This window comes from Saccoglossus kowalevskii, chromosome 15 (assembly GCF_978046115.1).
Source record: "Saccoglossus kowalevskii chromosome 15, keSacKowa6.1, whole genome shotgun sequence".
Lineage (NCBI taxonomy): Eukaryota > Metazoa > Hemichordata > Enteropneusta > Harrimaniidae > Saccoglossus > Saccoglossus kowalevskii.
In genome coordinates, this window is record NC_140655.1 from 20,048,982 (window position 1) to 20,070,518 (window position 21,537).

Genomic DNA, 21,537 nt, shown 5'->3' on the forward strand with positions numbered 1-21,537 from the left:
TCACGCATAACGCGGGATCTCGCAGTGAACGAAAAATGATCTATTAATTAGCGGACTGCACAATGTTGGTCTTACTGAATGCTTGACTGTGCTATCACACGTTTTGCATATCATATTTTGTCAAAACGAGGGTTAGTCTTCACCAACGTAATATGCCTATCTACACAGCGTATTCGAGAGTGGAATAAATGTTGGCGTTAACACAATGAACAGTAGCCGTCATTTTCGATTACGTAACACTTTAATGTACCAGCATTTTACAGAATCGATAAAGAATTTGTCGAATATAGTTATATGAAGTATTTAGTTGTCCACTGATTTAACGTACTTGTACGCATGAAGTGAGAAAAACAACGCTTATAACCATGGTAACGTCAATCTATGCATCGCCTTGGCATATGTCTGCAATGAAAAGAATTTGTCATGCACACATCTGTATTTGGTAAAAGTGAAACAGCACCTGTTTCAACATGATATTGATTATAATAGAAATTATCGCAAAAAACAATAACATCGACATTTTAAATATATAGGTAGTCAGTAATAAAGAGCAGTATATTAATAATAAAATCTCCCGATTACTTAAAACATCGGGCCAATTATGCAAATGTTGCTGGTACGTACCTTTTTCACACAGAACATCTTTTTGTTTGTAACAGAAATCATCATCCCACTTGAGCATTGCCTTTTTCCTGCAACATAACAAAAACGTAATGAGGTTTTTTTTTTAAAACTGTCGTTGATTATCTTAAAGCCACTGCGACGCTATGACTATTGTGTATTTACACTTTATTTACGTTAAATTTTACGCATAACGCGAGATCTCGCCGGCGTTGTTCGGAAAATGGTCTAAAAGGAGTTATTTTCATTCTTACCATAATTGCACGCAGTTTTGGTCTCCAAATAGATTGTTTGGGTTGTTTTCAGCCCATGGAGTAAAAGTTGGTGATGTCCCATCGTCCCATCTAAAATCTTGTTGATGTCCAATGTCATCAAGACCGATCCAGTAACCGTTTGCAGGTGCAGATGAGTCTTTCACGTGCATTTCATTAGCGATCATTTTTCTACGAATCAACTGGAATTCCTCTTGTGAGCGGATGGTCAATAAGTCGTTGCCTGGTATAATTGCATTATTTTGACACAGATCTTTTGCATCGTCGTAGTTTACGAACGCATTGGTGAACATGGTGTAGAGTTTGCACCCCTCGCTAAAGCTACAAACCTTGAGTTCGTTTGCTGGAAAAAAGTACACGACATAATATTCTCAATGACATAAGACGACACACCATAAACACGGTTGCATTTTTTGTCTACAAACAGATAACCTTCGTATTACAAATACCCGTCAGTTATAAAACGTGTTTCACTTTTCAATTATCACAACCTTTTTGTTCTTTTGTTTTTATCTAAGTATATCTTCTGTGGTTTCAAATTAAGAGAGGATATCAGGTTATTTCCAATGTTGACTAGGATGGCATGATCATTTTTTTGTTTTTGTCAACTTTTTTATGTATATAAGGGCAACGGCCTACAATACTTTAATAACATATGAACACTTATATATATATATATATCATTTGTACTTACCATAACTGGTACTGAAAACGATGGCAAGCAGTAGAATGACCTTCATATCTGAACCTGATGAAACCAATTTCACATACAATAGTAATGTTTTATGTTAAACTATGTTATGTTAATTATGTTAAACTATGTTAAACTAGTGCGTAGGTGTCACAAAACTATTACTGCGATTCGGCGAGACTCAGTTTTAATGTATGCCCGCCATGATTGTTTTAAATTATGCCTCAAAATATGAAAATTAATAATAATATTAAATAAGTACCCTTCGAAAAAGTAGCTTGATGTCTGTTTCATATGCCGAAAAAAAACAGCTGGTATGATGTACATGGGGTATATGGACTATCCACTAGCAAGCATGACGTGAATTAACTTCGCAATGCCTATATACGACGGTGTGTTTGTTTTCATATTTTGTGTGAGTTTGATTTTTTCCAACTTCCGAAAATAATGCTTGCTCGTGCATGTAAGCTGTGAATTGTGCAATACGTGTGGAGGCGGGCTGATTGCTTAATTATATCGATAAAAGTACGGTTCATACGGATTCTATCTCATGCAGTCGCACATTCAGGATAAACAACGATTTCACGTCATGAGATGGAAAATTGTACGGTGGCGACGTTTTTTTTTTCTTTTGTTTTTACAATACTTTTGCAAAAAGTTTCAACAAAGTTTATTCAGGTAGTATCTGCGACGAAGTGAGCACAGTTGCCAGAATGCCCCGATTAGTTTACACATGGGAGGTAGTTTTTCTACCTTCCATGGTATACATGTCGTCAATAAACCCAATAAACCCAGTCACTGTTACCCCAGGGAAATGTAAGTGCGAAAGTCGCCATGTAAGTGCGAAAGACGATGTTTTTCCTACCTTTGTCGTTGCCTAGGCACTTGCAAATTCAGGATACCAGATAGATAGATATATAGATAGACAGTCGTTTACTGATCTCAGTGTTGCTTTTACTTAGAATGTGCCGTGCTTTTATAGAGTCACTGGATAAAGCGCGGCGATGATCAGTGGATTCAGTTAACATCCGGACCTATTTTGTTATAAACTGTATAATTTGGCAGTACAATGATAATTTCAGACGAGTATGTGCGTGTATAATTTCTGATAAACGCTGAATTAAGCAGTAAGAATTTGTTAATGTTTACACAAAGGTTCAATTTCAGGAGCGGCTTCTTTGGATCTGAGATAATTAATTTAAGTAATTTTAATTTTAGTTGTGATTCACCTTTTAACCAGTTCGAACAGGAATCGATTCAGTACACATTTGTGGAACCGGGAAGCTAGAGGCGATATAATAATAGTCAAGGGCACCTGGCGATATTACCAAATAGAACATTGTTCAATTCGCACGATTTCGCTGAAACCGACCATCCAATGGTGAGGTCGAATACATAAACCATGGTTGGCGAAGATGCCAATGGAGAAACCCTTCTTTGAGACTCGTGTGGGCAAAACATGTATAACAACGAGTGAGAAAACTACGGTCTCTCATGTAGATGGCCTACAATTCAGCGAATCAGTAGACGACGTACTAGTTATAGAACCATCAGTCTATTTCCGCGCGAGAATGGGAGTGGGGGTGATTTTAACTCGCGTAATTTATTCTTTGGATACTCTGGTATCCACCGTTCTGATGAGCTCCCTAACGTTTACGCCGCGGCGACCCCCTCCCCCGCCATGACTGCGAGAAACATCCAGCATTGTGTATGTAGCGTAGAAAGTGAAGGTGGACTACGAAAAACACTCAACATCTCTCTCTTTGACTTGCATTCACAGCTACTGTAGCTTTCAACATGCCCCGTTCGTGTTCTCCGAAAATGTCACACATCCTTGTACAATCAAATTCACTACAAACGGCATTTTTGCCTAATGATTTGAAAATAAAGAAGTACAAACACTTGTCATTGAAGTTGAAATACCAGGATGTTTGACCTTTAGGGGTCACACATAAACCTTTATGCATAAGCATTTTACACCTCATTGAGTGATCGTGTTCTTCTTCCGTTCTTCCTCGTTCTATTTATATTCTACTCTTCAGCACACTTAAATATATCAGTCGTTAAGAGCTTTTCCGTCCTTAGCTACGCAGCAAAGGTTAGAGGTCAACTATTTGAAATCATGAGGTGAAATCATTAAACTATCAACCATGAACAAACAAACAAGTCATTCACTACTGAACTATTAATCAGTGCACAACCCCCTGAAATAAAAATACAAAATAAATTTGATAGGATCTTTATTAACTGATACATGGCCATCGGCTCAAAACAGTAAATACAAGAAAACATTTAAATCATTTACAATATTTCAACTGAGAAAGAAAACGAAAATTAGGTATGCTGAGCTCAACAATAACTAAAATTCTTATTTTAATAATGACCGAAAACTAAAATACAGTCTTTTGCATTGAAATACTTAATCAGAATTGTCAATGAAGATATGCTCTTTGCATATGTGTATTTGGAGTTTGTGGGTACTTTACTATTGATATCTCGTGATGCTTTTCTCTGCTTCCTTTTACGTTTTCTATTTTCTCTATTATGAACGCTATAATGCGATTATTTTTTATTCTAGAATGTCTGTGAATATATTCCCCCACTACTGCGTGTGTACAGAACGGTGTTTGGAGGTTGGTTCAGTAGTTATTTGGGGTTCTAGGGGGTGCAGCATGGAGCTCCGAGTGTGTAGCTAGCTTACTTGGCAGTGAATGGCTGGCTTGTATGTTCATGTTAATATAATGTTCGGCAAGTTACAGGTTGTACTGAATATCCAGTGTCACTCACTCACTCACTCATGCCCATATGACGGTTTGTCATGTAAGGGCAGCAACCATGGTTCGCTACTCCTGCTTGTCCCGGGCCTGCCTCATGTGGCTCTCCAGATATGTTGAAAGTATCTTCGCTAGTGCCGATCACACAATTAAAAAGCCAAACGGAGAATAACATACAATTCAATTGATCGAAGCAAATATAATAAGCATGATCTTGATAAAAGAGCTAGGTACAAAAAGAAATTGATAGGTGCTATCATAGAAATAAAAATTGGTAATTGACATTATTACTAGGAATACTAGTTATCTAGTGGAAATACATAATTCCGTTGAAATTACAAATGTAAATAATTACAGATGAATTGCTCTTTCTAATTGTAATTCTAAATTACTTAATGTAATTCGGAATATCAGATTACAAAACTATCACAATACTTCCAAAAGTCACAATTTGGATTTAAGAAAAGTCGATGAACAACAGACGGCATTTTTAGGCTTAATTTATTCAATTGGCAACACCTTATTTGATTGTTTGCTTTTTGACCTCCGTGAGGCACTGGCATTCGACAGTCTTTGGTGAGAAGGGCTGCTGTACAAATTACTAAAATCATGGGTCACTTGGAAATTCTTCCACTTAATACATTCAATGTATTCAGATACAAGATATGCAGTTAAAGCCAACTAAGGCTATGCTAAATGCTATGTTTAACAGTGTAGTTAAACAGGGTTGTAATTTGAGGCGATTTTATTTAAGGCGGTAGGGTCGTCACCTACGCACGCGCGGGAATTAAGTCCCGACGAAAATAACAGACACTAAAACGCAAAGGCTCATGGGTAGACGCTTGTGACACGCATGTTCAGGTGACGACTCCCCCGCTTTAAATTAATGACCTGTAAAATAATGATTCTGCCCGTTTAGTCAATACCAACCTGAATTGTCTATTTTTTTGTGGATGATTGTAATTTTATCGGATTCAAATTTGAGTTTTCTAAAATAGTCTTGACAAATTGCACGAATAATATGAAAAATGGATGCTTAAAGTGGTGTAATGGTGTAAAGGTTAATGTAAATATCAATAAAATAAAGGTTATTAACATATAGAATTATTTTGTAAATAAAAAATCAACAGATTAAGATAATTTCTCCATATACGTATTATTTTTCAAAGCGGCGAGAATTTCATACAAGCTATAGACAGTTTAGTCATGAAAGCAACGCGTGCACTAGGGATGCTTCCACACTTAATTTACATAATTATACATACAATTTTGGAAACATTTTTTAGGTGTTCACTAAGGAGCAAGCAGCATGGTTTTCAGGGACGGATTAGGCAGTTATCCTATCGTTATTAATATCTGTATACAAGTGTTGAAATTCTGTGCTTTCAAATCAGATGAAAAAAATCAAAAGATTTACATTGGCAACATTTATCAGTAGATTGCATGTTGTAACTGAAAATGGTGATACATGGCTAGATTCAATTTAAATTAAAACAAAAGTGAAACATTGATTCGGCTACAAATATTCAAAAATCTGAAAAAAATAAATTACGTACATATAATAACTTTTCACACGAATTCGAACCCTATTTAAACCAAGTAAAAATGTTAATCTAGAATAAGTATCACCAAGTTCAGAATCTCAGCACATACATTACCAATTGAAAAAATAAGATACGAGGGTGTACCGCTAGAGGAAATAGTATGTATTCTATGTTCTAATCAGTCTATTGGCAGTGAATTCCATGCGCTAATTGAATGTGGGAACAATATAATAAAGAATGCCCCGGTAGTAATTTCTAAACACTATTTCCATATATGATAAGAATACTCGTTCCATATAAAAAACTAATTGTTTCTCCATCAGCTAAGTACAAATGTTCGTTTCATTGTCAACAATCTGGGCAAGTTTGTTAATGATATTTTAAATTAAACAAACTATACATTTATTATTTATTGTATATGTTGCACACTTAAAAGTTGTGCCTGTTTTAAATTTAGTTGACCACAAATTATGTATTCGCTACGTGATTTCGTGTCAAATGAAATATACTATTAATGCTACTGTTACTGGTCACGCCATGCGCTGGATGTCCAGTATAGTATACTACTCGAAAGTTTGTCTTGGTCCAGGGCTGTGATATAAAGGTAGATATGAAACTCTGACGCTTAGAAGCCAACAAGTAGACCTCAGACGTGAAGGGTGACCGAGAGACACTATTTATTTTTATCCCTCGGATAGTATTTTATTTTCTCCCGTTGGCCGCGTCTACTGTTCCACTGATACACAAAGACAAGGTATTTGGAACATTGGACCGATGATTGGAGAGAATACAAAATTACGTTGTAAACAAAATGCAAATTGTTGTAGGAATAGAGAGAACACTGGTGTTCGCACTGGCCGACAACGGCGTAGGTCGATTGCAACCACGCAGGACTAAACACGTCGGCGTAAGTTAATATGAGGCCTATGTAGTTTGATCCGTCTTTCCAATACTAGTTTGAGCCAGCGGTTCTCAAATTGAGTGATACCTGCCTGCTATGCCCCTTTTTACATAGTATTACGCTGAAGATGACAATCTCGACAATATATAAATGATATTCACCAACGTAATAAAATCATGTCACCAGTATGAGACAAGAAACACCCACAGTGTCTGAGACAAATTGTCCAACATTAATATATACCCACTGGAAAGCAGTTAGTCAACGAATTAAAAATAAGGCAATACTGGCGATCTTCATTGTATGGGGATAACTAATGGGAAACAATACAATTTTCACATGATTTACAGCGTTAGTTGAATGGGATCATTCTGATAAGAGAATTGTGCGACGAAAATCACATTATGGCGCAGGACTATTCTGTGCTACACAGGAGCTTGTCTCATGGCAAAGCACGAAGCGAACACACGGTACGCACTGCGTGATGATAAGCCCTTGTGCTGGGACATCACTGGGGCACTGGGGTTTTTTGATCATTTTTTATTTGTTTGTCATCAACTTCAAATGAATTTCTAAGATAGAGGGTGAGCATGCCACTGTTCATGGCTGTTACAACAGAGTAATTGTGACGTGTAACCAAGCTTATTATTTGAGGAACAAAAATCGCTTAGTTCTCTCATTTGCGTCTACGATCAATTGTATTATGATCTGGACACGTTTTGCATTGGGCAGGAAAGCGTATTTTTAGGTACACTTTGCAGCTTGGATTCACTTACAGATGGGAGCATGCATGGATGCATTAACTACACTTCACATTAACATTCGTCGCTATATAAACACAAAATACAAAATAAACTACAAATAATTGATAGCATGTTCAGCCGACAAAGATCGGTCAGTTCTAACATAATGCAACTTGATATGACAGAGTACACGATGTTACATGTATGGAGCGAATAACTGTAACAGTATACTCACATTAAGTCCTAAATTACGCGGAAACAATTATGGTTATTATAAAAAATTGTGCGTTTTGGTAGAGTTTGTAAAATAACTAGTAGGAGTATGCTGGCTCACGTGTGGTTTGGATAGTTTCTAATACGTACATTAATAATAATTTCATTATAAAAAAACGTATCGATTAACTAAATCTTTTATAATAACATACGCTACTGTGACTGAAACATGCCATATTTAATTCAACGATGTGAAAAACATTGGCACGATTTGCACTGGGCTTGTCATAGGTAGAACCTAGCTGGCTGAACATTACAAATCTTACCCGCACAGTCTACCCGTACTCTTGGTGAGTGTGCTTCAGAATCAATGTGGAGGATAAATCCACCTGTCTATGTGAAGGGATTAATTCACTATGGAATTCACCTTGAGATCAAATCACTAATTGATGCGAATTAGGAGAAGTTTGCTAAAGCGGCTTTAGTCGTAACTGTAGATATTTCCCGTGTCATAAGTTTCAGTATGTAACGACCATCGCATCGCTGAAATGCGGTCACTGAAATAATTGTAAGTAGGGAAAAGACCCGGGGGCAGTTGATACATAGCCGGGTAGGGATGTTTATACCTGGATAGTGGCAAAATCTATACTCATATTTATAACAAAGTACCAGTTCTGTTATCACTATTTATTTCAAATAAAACAGTTGCCGTATTTGCTCTATTCGAAGAGCATCTCCAATAGAAGCACATGTAAGCCAACAGTTGCATTATATATTGATTTATTAAAATATGTATTTTGACCATAGGTTTTCAGGTTGTTAAATAAGAAACAACAGTACCAAATCTGAAAAAAAATATTACCGATATTTATACCTATCCTGACCAGAAATAAGACGGTATCCAAAAAACGAGACCCATTTCTGAGGCACTTCCACATTAGGCAAGTTCTATGTATCCTCGGGGCGGACATCCGGGCATTTTCACCGCCTGGCAACCCTCGCGGTGAAACTCGCAGGAAATGGTACTTTGGGATGATTGTTGAGACTCCTCTGAACAGTGTAACAAGATTAGCCCTACGTATGTAACATATATAACTTTGATTGTTCGGGATTACATTTGTACTTCAAAGTTGAGTTTGTGTTGTTTTCTTGAATTTTCACCGTACAGTGGTACGTCTTGTGGAACGTAGCAACGTGGAACGTCTTGTGACGTTAGCTCCGCCCAGAGGATAGCCCCCTGGGGGAGAGGATGCCTGAGGATGCCATATATTTAAATTTAGTTTTGTCAGCGAACCTCAGCGAATGCTGGCAACTTAGGGATAGGGCCCTGGAAAAATTGTCAAATACGTCAACATCTTGAGAGGTTAAGCCTCTGCTTGACGGCCTCTCATTGATGTTGTTATGTGTTCGTCGTGCAACACAATTTCCCCCATCGCGTGACCGATTTCAACGAAATAGCGACTCATTTAATGAACCCTAAGTTTTCACGTCTCATTTCACGTGATATTACACATCGTCTGTGTTGTTTTGATCTGTGTTAGGGATTGGTCAGTTACTTCAGCCTAGGGGCGGTCGGCAGATTCCATTTTGGCAGCTGTAAATCTCAGTTGACCCACCCCCTATCAAATAAAAAAAAAGTGGGTGACCCCCCAACATTATATTTTAAAACATGCTGACCCCCCCTAAAAAACAAACAAACATTAACAGTTTTGGCTCTGACATGATTACATAATATATTATATGTGCATTGAAAATATTATGGTTTGCCATAATTTTTAGCGTTTGCATTTAATATACCGTAGGAGGGGAGGGAAAGCATAAAGCCAAAAAAAGACTACAGGAAAGGCTGCAGGAAGAAGGGAAGTCTATCCTGCTGAAGATAGTAAATAAAAGCAAATCTGTGGAGTACTCACTCAATAAACACCCTTATAAGATAGGAAAAGAGGATTTGAATCTAGGCGGTTTGAACTCTTTGAAAACTAAGTTGGATTTAAAATATCTTTCATATCTTATATACCAGGAAAGCTTTACACCCGAAGCACAATCTGTGCTTATGAAAACAAAGGAAACTTTGATTTTTGCTTAAATTTGTGTTGGATTTTGATATTTTACAGAGCAACATATGCATATTTAAAAGTTAAAAAAACAAAAAAAAATATTTATTTACTTTTTCATCATTTATTTTAATTTATATATCAGCATTTTCCCAAATTTAACTTTTGTGATTTGCTGAACAAAAACTGTCACTGCTCTTTGTACTAATTGCTGTGTTGTCTTTCCGTCTTCTGTTATAATTGGATAAATCCAGTAAATATCTTATACAATGGTGACTTCAGACTTTAAATAAAATAATGTGATATCAACAGCACATGGACTTGGGATGTGTTTAAAACTATAATTGGGGTTCTAGCCGCATTGCATCAACAAATTTATAGGCAATATAGGTAATAGTTATTAACGATTAACTTTTTTATCTTTTGTTAAATTTTAAAAATATATGCATGAGCGCGTGTGTGAATTCTAGAAAACATGGTGACCCCCCTATTCATGATATCAAAAACAGGGTGACCTCCCCTATTCGCACAATCAAAAACAGGGTAACCCTCCTACTGATCCACCGACCCCCCCCCTAGGCCGAAGTAACTTACCAATCCCTTATCCTGTCATTAAATATTTTTGAGAATTTTACTATATTCTAAATGACGAACGACTCCGTAACCAATTGTCGCTTTACATTGCCTTCACCATTTGCATTTATTTTGGCGTCACATAACCACTAGAGGGCGGTACTGCTAGAAATAGGCGAGTTGCACGCGCTATTCAGGCGTTAACCAGCGCGACCGAAGAGCTAGTTCGAACTGCAAGCCTCAAGCTATGGATTTTATATCAAGCGTACACAAATTTTCGTTCACCCAGACGTTTTTGAGAAAAGTAATACATCTCAAAAAAGTACATATTGAAAAAATGAAGTATAAAACAAGTCCCGCTAAAGTGGACGGGTGACACGGTGATTTTTATAACTTCATAAGTAGCCAGTAATCGGATGCATTTTTTAAACAAGACAAACCATATACCTTATTATAATGATGGCCATAATTAGCTCTGTCCTAGCTGAAACTAGTCACACAATGCATGGATGATATGGTTCATTTGCCTACCCGCAAGGACAAACTACAAGAGAGTTATCGTGTGTTAGTGTATTAAGAACGGATACATATTATCGTATCGCGGCAACGCGTTTGAGCGGACCTTGACACGTAGTGCTCCCTATCTGATCACAGCGATAGTTACATCCGGTGAAGAAACCAACTTCCACATGCTGGCTTCACCTCATGCACTCTAAGATCACGGGAGGGTCAGTAGAAGGAGACTGTTAACTTCTAAACATGAGTGGGTTCAAGTCTCTCCGTGGTTGTGCGATCGTAATGTTTGTCGCATTTGCCACGAACGTAGTGAATACGATAGGCGACGATGAAACAGGTATGTGCTGTAAATCTCCGATTTGATGACCGTACATGTATAGCACCCGGTGGGTGGGGGTGAAGTTGATACATAGCTGGGTAGGGAGGTGCCGCTGAGTGCTCAAAAGTGTGACCATTTTTATACCTGAATAGTGGCAAAATCTATACCCATATTAATACCAAAATACTATTTCTGTCATCACTGTTTATTGCAAATAAAACAGTTACCGTATTTGCTCTTCTATTCCATGTCAAATCTCCGTTTAAATGTTGATTGCCTTGTTTAATTTCCGGGTTGATCTATATATGGATCCGAGGTGGTGATATTCACTAATATACGGACCCATAAGTATACCAAATCGGAAAAATGTTACCGATATTTATACCTATCTTGACCAGAAATAAGACCGATACTTATACCTAAAATCCAAAAAACGAGACCAATTTCAGGGGCACGTCCCCGTTAGGCAAGTTCTATGCATTTCCTCCCGGATATAACAGTCACTGTAATCATAGAAGTACAATTGTAGTTCTATGCTGTAATACACTCTGACTTGTGTAACTAATTCAAACTAATATGTTAAATTGCCCTCGCGTTTTCATGTGTTACTCGACAGCACAGATCAACCTAAGGTGTGTTTTTACCCGACAACATAAGGGAGACTATTCATCTGATACCCATATTGGTGATTGTATTAATATACAGTACACCAGTCTCATTACGGCGTGGTAGAAATCCTTAATCGTTTACCATCGTCTGTATCTTTGCCATGAAATGTGACTAGGGTAAAGGACATACAAATAAACATACCCTGATGTAATTTTAATGAAAGTGCGGTCTAAAATGGATCTGAAACAAAAGTAAACCAAATTGATATTTGTTCTGATTTCGAAAAAATTATTATTGAGACACATAAAAGCAGATTTTTTCCTGCCAAATTTAAGGGAATTGCGCTAATTGTTATTAATGACCGTTGTATTAATTTGAGACCGAAGTTACAATTAAAACAAACAATAATTATTATTTTAAATAATAGCATAATATATATATATATATTATATTAGACAAATATTGGAAACCACTGCATTTAACTAGAGAAACAGCTTTTGCCGCCGACTCGTGTCAGATATGAGTAGCTGTAGAATTCCAATTATGGCCACAGAGGGCGTATGTTAAGCCACTATTTTGGTATTTGCCACTATTTTGGTACCGTGTCGATAATGAGCGGCCTAGGAGGTGGCAGTAAAGCCTATTGAATACTACTAACGAGCAAGCGGACAATAACTATATCGACAATAAAGACCGCCACTAGTAACCAAAATATTTGCAGCTTGTTTGGACATTGGTGGATTGTAAAAGTATCAAGGTTTAGCCTGAAAATAAAATAAACTGAAGGTGTGTTCCAAATTAAATGTTTCTTAGAAAATGGATTTAATGACAAAAATTCTTTAACAGTAAAATTGCACACAAATTATACTTCACTATAGGAATAGTACCAAAATAGTAGCACATATGATTTAATTGGCGGGAACTGCTACACTTCACAATAGGGATGGTACCAAAATAGTAGCACATATAATTTAGTTGTCGGGAACTGCTATACTTTACTATAGGGATGGTACCAACATAGTGGCACATATAATTTAGTTGGTGGGAACTGTTATACTTCACTATAGGGATGGTACCAAAATAGTAGCACATATAATAAAGTTGGCGGGAACTGCTATACTTTACTATAGGGATGGTACCAACATAGTAGCACATATAATATAGTTGGCGAGAACTGCTATACTTCCCTATAGGAATGATACCAAAATAGTGGCACATATAATTTAGTTGGCAAGAACTGCTACACTTCACTACAGGAATGGTACCAAAATAGTAGCACATATAATTTAGTTGTCGGGAACTGCTATACTTCACTATAGGGATGATACCAAAATAGTGGCACATATAATTTAGTTGGCGGGAACTGCTATACTTCACTATAGGGATGGTACCAAAATAGTAACACATATAATTTAGTTGTCGGAAACTGCTATACTTCACTATAGGGATGATACCAAAATAGTGGCAGAAATAATTTAGTTGGCGGGAACTGCTATGCTTCACTGTAGGGGTGGCACCAACATAGTGGCATATATAATTTAGTTGTCGGGAACTGTTATACTTCCCTACAGAAATGGTACCAAAATAGTAGCACATATAATTTAGTTGGCGGGAACTGCTACACTTCACTATAGGGATGGTACCAAAATAGTAGCACATATAATTTAGTTGTCGGGAACTGCTATACTTTACTATAGGGATGGTAACAAAATAGTAGCACATATAATTTAGTTGTTGGGAACTGCTATACTTCACTATATGGATGGTACCAAAATAGTGGCACGTATAATTTAGTTGGCGGGAAATGCTATACTTCACTATAGGGGTGGCACCAAAATAGTAGCACATATAATTTAGTTGTCGGGAACTGCTATACTTCACTATAGGAATGGTACCAAAATAGTAGCACATATAATTTAGTTGTCGGGAACTGCTATACTTTACTATAGGGATGGTACCAAAATAGTAGCAATATATAATTTAGTTGTCAGGAATTGCTATACTTCACTATAGGGATGGTACCAAAATAGTGGCACGTATAATTTAGTTGTCGGGAACTGCTATACTTCACTATAGGGATGGTACCAAAATAGTGGCACGTATAATTTAGTTGTCGGGAACTGCTATACTTCACTATAGGAATGGTACCAAAATAGTATCACATATAATATACTTGGCGGGAACTGCTATACTTCACTCTAGGGATGGTACCAAAATAGTAGCACATATAATTTAGTTGTCGGGAAATGCTATACTTCACTATAGGGATGGTACCAAAATAGTAGCACATATAATTTAGTTGTCGGGAACTGCTATACTTCCCTATAGGGATGGTACCAAAATAGTGGCACATATAATTTAGTTGTCGGGAACTGCTATACTACACTATAGGAATGATACCAAAATAGTGGCACATATAATTTAGTTGGCAAGAACTGCTACACTTCACTACAGGAATGGTACCAACATAGTAGCACATTTAATTTAGTTGTCGGGAACTGCTATACTTTACTATAGGGATGGTACCAAAATAGTAGCACATATAATTTAGTTGTCGGGAACTGCTATACTTCACTATAGGGATGGTACCAAAATAGTGGCACATATAATTTAGTTGGCGGGAACTGCTATACTTTACTATAGGGATGGTACCAAAATAGTAGCAATATATAATTTAGTTGTCAGGAACTGTTATACTTCACTATAGGGATGGTACCAAAATAGTGGCACGTATAATTTAGTTGTCGGGAACTGCTATACTTCACTATAGGGATGGTACCAAAATAGTAGCACATATAATTTAGTTGTCGGGAACTGCTATACTTCACTATAGGGATGGTACCAAAATAATGGCACGTATAATTTAGTTGGCGGGAACTGCTATACTTCCCTATAGGGATGGTACCAAAATATTGGCACATATAATTTAGTTGTCGGGAACTGCTATACTTCACTATAGGAATGGTACCAAAATAGTGGCACGTATAATTTAGTTGTCGGGAACTGCTATACTTCACTATAGGAATGGTACCAAAATAGTATCACATATAATATAGTTGGCGGGAACTGCTATACTTCACTATAGGGATGGTACCAAAATAGTAGCACATATAATTTAGTTGTCGGGAACTGCTATACTTCACTATAGGGATGGTACCAAAATAGTAGCACATATAATTTTATTGTCGGGAACTGCTATACTTCCCTATAGGGATGGTACCAAAATAGTGGCACATATAATTTAGTTGTCGGGAACTGCTATACTTCACAATAGGAATGGTACCAAAATAGTAGCACATATAATATAGTTGGCGGGAACTGCTATACTTCACTATAGGGATGGTACCAAAATAGTGGCACGTATAATTTAGTTGTCGGGAACTGCTATACTTCACTATAGGGATGGTACCAAAATAGTGGCACGTATAATTTAGTTGTCGGGAACTGCTATACTTCACTATAGGAATGGTACCAAAATAGTATCACATATAATATAGTTAGCGGGAACTGCTATACTTCACTATAGGGATGGTACCAAAAGAGTAGCACATATAATTTAGTTGTCGGGAAATGCTATGCTTCACTATAGGGATGGTACCAAAATAGTAGCACATATAATTTAGTTGTCGGGAACTGCTATACTTCCCTATAGGGATGGTACCAAAATATTGGCACATATAATTTAGTTGTCGGGAACTGCTATACTTCACTATAGGAATGGTACCAAAATAGTAGCACATATAATATAGTTGGCGGGAACTGCTATACTTCACTGTAGGGATGGTACCAACATAGTGGCACGTATAATTTAGTTGTCGGGAACTGCTATACTTTACTATAGGGATGGTACCAAAATAGTAGCACATATAATTTAGATGTCAGGAACTGTTATACTTCCCTACAGAAATTGTACCAAAATAGTAGCACATATAATTTAGTTGGCGGGAACTGCTACACTTCACTATAGGGATGGTACCAAAATAGTAGCACATATAATTTAGTTGTCGGGAACTGCTATACTTTACTATAGGGATGGTACCAAAATAGTAGCACATTTAATTTAGTTGTCGGGAACTGCTATACTTTACTATAGGGATGGTACCAAAATAGTAGCACATATAATTTAGTTGTCGGGAACTGCTATACTTCACTATAGGGATGGTACCAAAATAGTAGCACATTTAATTTAGTTGTCGGGAACTGCTATACTTTACTATAGGGATGGTACCAAAATAGTAGCACATATAATTTAGTTGTCGGGAACTGCTATACTTCACTATAGGGATGGTACCAAAATAGTGGCACATATAATTTAGTTGGCGGGAACTGCTATACTTTACTATAGGGATGGTACCAAAATAGTAGCAATATATAATTTAGTTGTCAGGAACTGCTATACTTCACTATAGGGATGATACAAAAATAGTGGCACGTATAATTTAGTTGTCGGGAACTGCTATACTTCACTATAGGGATGATACCAAAATAGTAGCACATATAATATAGTTGGTGGGAACTGCTATACTTCACTATAGGGATGGTACCAAAATAGTAGCACATATAATTTAGTTGTCGGGAACTGCTATACTTCCCTATAGGGATGGTACCAAAATAGTGGCACATATAATTTAGTTGTCGGGAACTGCTATACTACACTATAGGAATGGTACCAAAATAGTAGCACATATAATATAGTTGGCGGGAACTGCTATACTTCACTGTAGGGATGGTACCAAAATAGTGGCACGTATAATTTAGTTGTCGGGAACTGCTATACTTTACTATAGGGATGGTACCAAAATAGTAGCACATATAATTTAGTTGTCGGGAACTGTTATACTTCCCTACAGAAATGGTACCAAAATAGTAGCACATATAATTTAGTTGGCGGGAACTGCTATACTTCACTGTAGGGATGGTACCAAAATAGTGGCACGTATAATTTAGTTGGTGGGAACTGCTATACTTCACTATAGGGATGGTACCAAAATAGTGGCACGTATAATTTAGTTGTCGGGAACTGCTATACTTCACTATAGGGATGGTACCAAAATAGTAGCACATATAATTTAGTTGTCGGGAACTGCTATACTTCACTATAGGGATGGTACCAAAATAATGGCACGTATAATTTAGTTGGCGGGAACTGCTATACTTTACTATAGGGATGGTACCAAAATAGTAGCAATATATAATTTAGTTGTCAGGAACTGCTATACTTCACTGTAGGGATGGTACCAAAATAGTGGCACGTATAATTTAGTTGTCGGGAACTGCTATACTTTACTATAGGGATGGTACCAAAATAGTAGCACATATAATTTAGTTGGCGGGAACTGCTATACTTTACTATAGGGATGGTACCAAAATAGTAGCACATTTAATTTAGTTGTCGGGAACTGCTATACTTCACTATAGGGATGGTACCAAAATAATGGCACGTATAATTTAGTTGGCGGGAACTGCTATACTTCCCTATAGGGATGGTACCAAAATATTGGCACATATAATTTAGTTGTCGGGAACTGCTATACTTCACTATAGGAATGGTACCAAAATAGTGGCACGTATAATTTAGTTGTCGGGAACTGCTATACTTCACTATAGGAATGGTACCAAAATAGTATCACATATAATATAGTTGGCGGGAACTGCTATACTTCACTATAGGGATGGTACCAAAATAGTAGCACATATAATTTAGTTGTCGGGAACTGCTATACTTCACTATAGGGATGGTACCAAAATAGTAGCACATATAATTTTGTTGTCGGGAACTGCTATACTTCCCTATAGGGATGGTACCAAAATAGTGGCACATATAATTTAGTTGTCGGGAACTGCTATACTTCACAATAGGAATGGTACCAAAATAGTAGCACATATAATATAGTTGGCGGGAACTGCTATACTTCACTATAGGGATGGTACCAAAATAGTGGCACGTATAATTTAGTTGTCGGGAACTGCTATACTTCACTATAGGGATGGTACCAAAATAGTGGCACGTATAATTTAGTTGTCGGGAACTGCTATACTTCACTATAGGAATGGTACCAAAATAGTATCACATATAATATAGTTAGCGGGAACTGCTATACTTCACTATAGGGATGGTACCAAAAGAGTAGCACATATAATTTAGTTGTCGGGAAATGCTATGCTTCACTATAGGGATGGTACCAAAATAGTAGCACATATAATTTAGTTGTCGGGAACTGCTATACTTCCCTATAGGGATGGTACCAAAATATTGGCACATATAATTTAGTTGTCGGGAACTGCTATACTTCACTATAGGAATGGTACCAAAATAGTAGCACATATAATATAGTTGGCGGGAACTGCTATACTTCACTGTAGGGATGGTACCAACATAGTGGCACGTATAATTTAGTTGTCGGGAACTGCTATACTTTACTATAGGGATGGTACCAAAATAGTAGCACATATAATTTAGATGTCAGGAACTGTTATACTTCCCTACAGAAATTGTACCAAAATAGTAGCACATATAATTTAGTTGGCGGGAACTGCTACACTTCACTATAGGGATGGTACCAAAATAGTAGCACATATAATTTAGTTGTCGGGAACTGCTATACTTTACTATAGGGATGGTACCAAAATAGTAGCACATTTAATTTAGTTGTCGGGAACTGCTATACTTTACTATAGGGATGGTACCAAAATAGTAGCACATATAATTTAGTTGTCGGGAACTGCTATACTTCACTATAGGGATGGTACCAAAATAGTAGCACATTTAATTTAGTTGTCGGGAACTGCTATACTTTACTATAGGGATGGTACCAAAATAGTAGCACATATAATTTAGTTGTCGGGAACTGCTATACTTCACTATAGGGATGGTACCAAAATAGTGGCACATATAATTTAGTTGGCGGGAACTGCTATACTTTACTATAGGGATGGTACCAAAATAGTAGCAATATATAATTTAGTTGTCAGGAACTGCTATACTTCACTATAGGGATGATACAAAAATAGTGGCACGTATAATTTAGTTGTCGGGAACTGCTATACTTCACTATAGGGATGATACCAAAATAGTAGCACATATAATATAGTTGGTGGGAACTGCTATACTTCACTATAGGGATGGTACCAAAATAGTAGCACATATAATTTAGTTGTCGGGAACTGCTATACTTCCCTATAGGGATGGTACCAAAATAGTGGCACATATAATTTAGTTGTCGGGAACTGCTATACTACACTATAGGAATGGTACCAAAATAGTAGCACATATAATATAGTTGGCGGGAACTGCTATACTTCACTGTAGGGATGGTACCAAAATAGTGGCACGTATAATTTAGTTGTCGGGAACTGCTATACTTTACTATAGGGATGGTACCAAAATAGTAGCACATATAATTTAGTTGTCGGGAACTGTTATACTTCCCTACAGAAATGGTACCAAAATAGTAGCACATATAATTTAGTTGGCGGGAACTGCTATACTTCACTGTAGGGATGGTACCAAAATAGTGGCACGTATAATTTAGTTGGTGGGAACTGCTATACTTCACTATAGGGATGGTACCAAAATAGTGGCACGTATAATTTAGTTGTCGGGAACTGCTATACTTCACTATAGGGATGGTACCAAAATAGTAGCACATATAATTTAGTTGTCGGGAACTGCTATACTTCACTATAGGGATGGTACCAAAATAATGGCACGTATAATTTAGTTGGCGGGAACTGCTATACTTTACTATAGGGATGGTACCAAAATAGTAGCAATATATAATTTAGTTGTCAGGAACTGCTATACTTCACTGTAGGGATGGTACCAAAATAGTGGCACGTATAATTTAGTTGTCGGGAACTGCTATACTTTACTATAGGGATGGTACCAAAATAGTAGCACATATAATTTAGTTGGCGGGAACTGCTATACTTTACTATAGGGATGGTACCAAAATAGTAGCACATTTAATTTAGTTGTCGGGAACTGCTATACTTCACTATAGGGATGGTACCAAAATAATGGCACGTATAATTTAGTTGGCGGGAACTGCTATACTTCCCTATAGGGATGGTACCAAAATATTGGCACATATAATTTAGTTGTCGGGAACTGCTATACTTCACTATAGGAATGGTACCAAAATAGTGGCACGTATAATTTAGTTGTCGGGAACTGCTATACTTCACTATAGGGATGGTACCAAAATAGTGGCACGTATAATTTAGTTGTCGGGAACTGCTATACTTCACTATAGGGATGGTACCAAAATAGTAGCACATATAATTTTGTTGTCGGGAACTGCTATACTTCCCTATAGGGATGGTACCAAAATAGTGGCACATATAATTTAGTTGTCGGGAACTGCTATACTTCACTATAGGAATGGTACCAAAATAGTAGCACATATAATATAGTTGGCGGGAACTGCTATACTTCACTATAGGGATGGTACCAAAATAGTGGCACGTATAATTTAGTTGTCGGGAACTGCTATACTTCACTATAGGGATGGTACCAAAATAGTGGCACGTATAATTTAGTTGTCGGGAACTGCTATACTTCACTATAGGGATGGTACCAAAATAGTAGCACATATAATTTTGTTGTCGGGAACTGCTATACTTCCCTATAGGGATGGTACCAAAATAGTGGCACATATAATTTAGTTGTCGGGAACTGCTATACTTCACTATAGGAATGGTACCAAAATAGTAGCACATATAATATAGTTGGCGGGAACTGCTATACTTCACTATAGGGATGGTACCAAAATAGTGGCACGTATAATTTAGTTGTCGGGAACTGCTATACTTCACTATAGGGATGGTACCAAAATAGTGGCACGTATAATTTAGTTGTCGGGAACTGCTATACTTCACTATAGGAATGGTACCAAAATAGTATCACATATAATTTAGTTGTCGGGAACTGCTATACTTCACTATAGGGATGATACCAAAATAGTAGCACATATAATTTAGTTGTCGGGAACTGCTATACTTCACTATAGGGATGGTACCAAAATAGTGGCACATATAATTTAGTTGGCAGAAACTGCTATACTTTACTATAGGGATGGTACCAAAATAGTGGCACATATAATTTAGTTGTCGGGAACTGCTACACTTCACTATAGGGATGGTACCAAAATAGTGGCATGTATTATTCTGTTGTTGGGATCTGTTATTATTCGATATAGGAATGGTACAAAAATAGTGGCATGTATTATTCTGTTGTCGTGAACTGTTATTATTCGATATAGGAATGGTACAAAAATAGTGGCATGTATTATTCTGTTGTCGGGATCTGTTATTATTCGATATAGGAATGGTACAAAAATAGTGGCATGTAATATTCTGTTGTCGGGATCTGTTATTATTCGATATAGAATTGGTACAAAAATAGTGGCATGTAATATTCTGTTTTCGGGATCTGTTATTATTCGATATAGGAATGGTACAAAAATAGTGGCATGTATTATTCTGTTGTCGGGATCTGTTATTATTCGATATAGGAATGGTACAAAAATAGTGGCATGTATTATTCTGTTGTCGTGAATTGTTATTATTCGATATAGGAATGGCACAAAAATAGTGGCATGTATTATTCTGTTGTCGGGATCTGTTATTATTCGATATAGGAATGGTACAAAAATAGTGGCATGTATTATTCTGTTGTCGGGATCTGTTATTATTCGATATAGGAT

The 21,537-nt window shown here is 36.9% G+C and overlaps 1 protein-coding gene across 1 annotated transcript; it reads right to left on the bottom strand.

Moving 5' to 3' along the window:
- Positions 1 to 222: 222 nt before the first annotated feature.
- LOC100367695 (lectin BRA-3-like) lies at positions 223 to 2,533 on the bottom strand. The gene is made up of 5 exons (XM_002739879.3): positions 2,450 to 2,533; positions 1,588 to 1,641; positions 876 to 1,236; positions 625 to 692; positions 223 to 402 (listed from the first exon to the last, which is right to left on the bottom strand). The coding sequence occupies exons 2-5, from the start codon at positions 1,631 to 1,633 to the stop codon at positions 380 to 382; spliced, it is 498 nt and encodes a 165-aa protein (XP_002739925.2). The 5' UTR covers positions 1,634 to 1,641; positions 2,450 to 2,533; the 3' UTR covers positions 223 to 379.
- Between the last annotated feature and the right edge of the window lie 19,004 nt (positions 2,534 to 21,537).

Coding starts and splice junctions, on each gene's coding strand:
- LOC100367695 (XM_002739879.3), bottom strand. CDS start 1,633: ATGAAGGTCATTCTACTGCTTGCCATCGTTTTCAGTACCAGTTATG. Junction 1,237..1,587: donor CGTTTTCAGTACCAGTTATG/GTAAGTACAAAT, acceptor ACTTTTTTCCAG/CAAACGAACTCAAGGTTTGT. Junction 403..624: donor AGATGTTCTGTGTGAAAAAG/GTACGTACCAGC, acceptor TTTTCATTGCAG/ACATATGCCAAGGCGATGCA.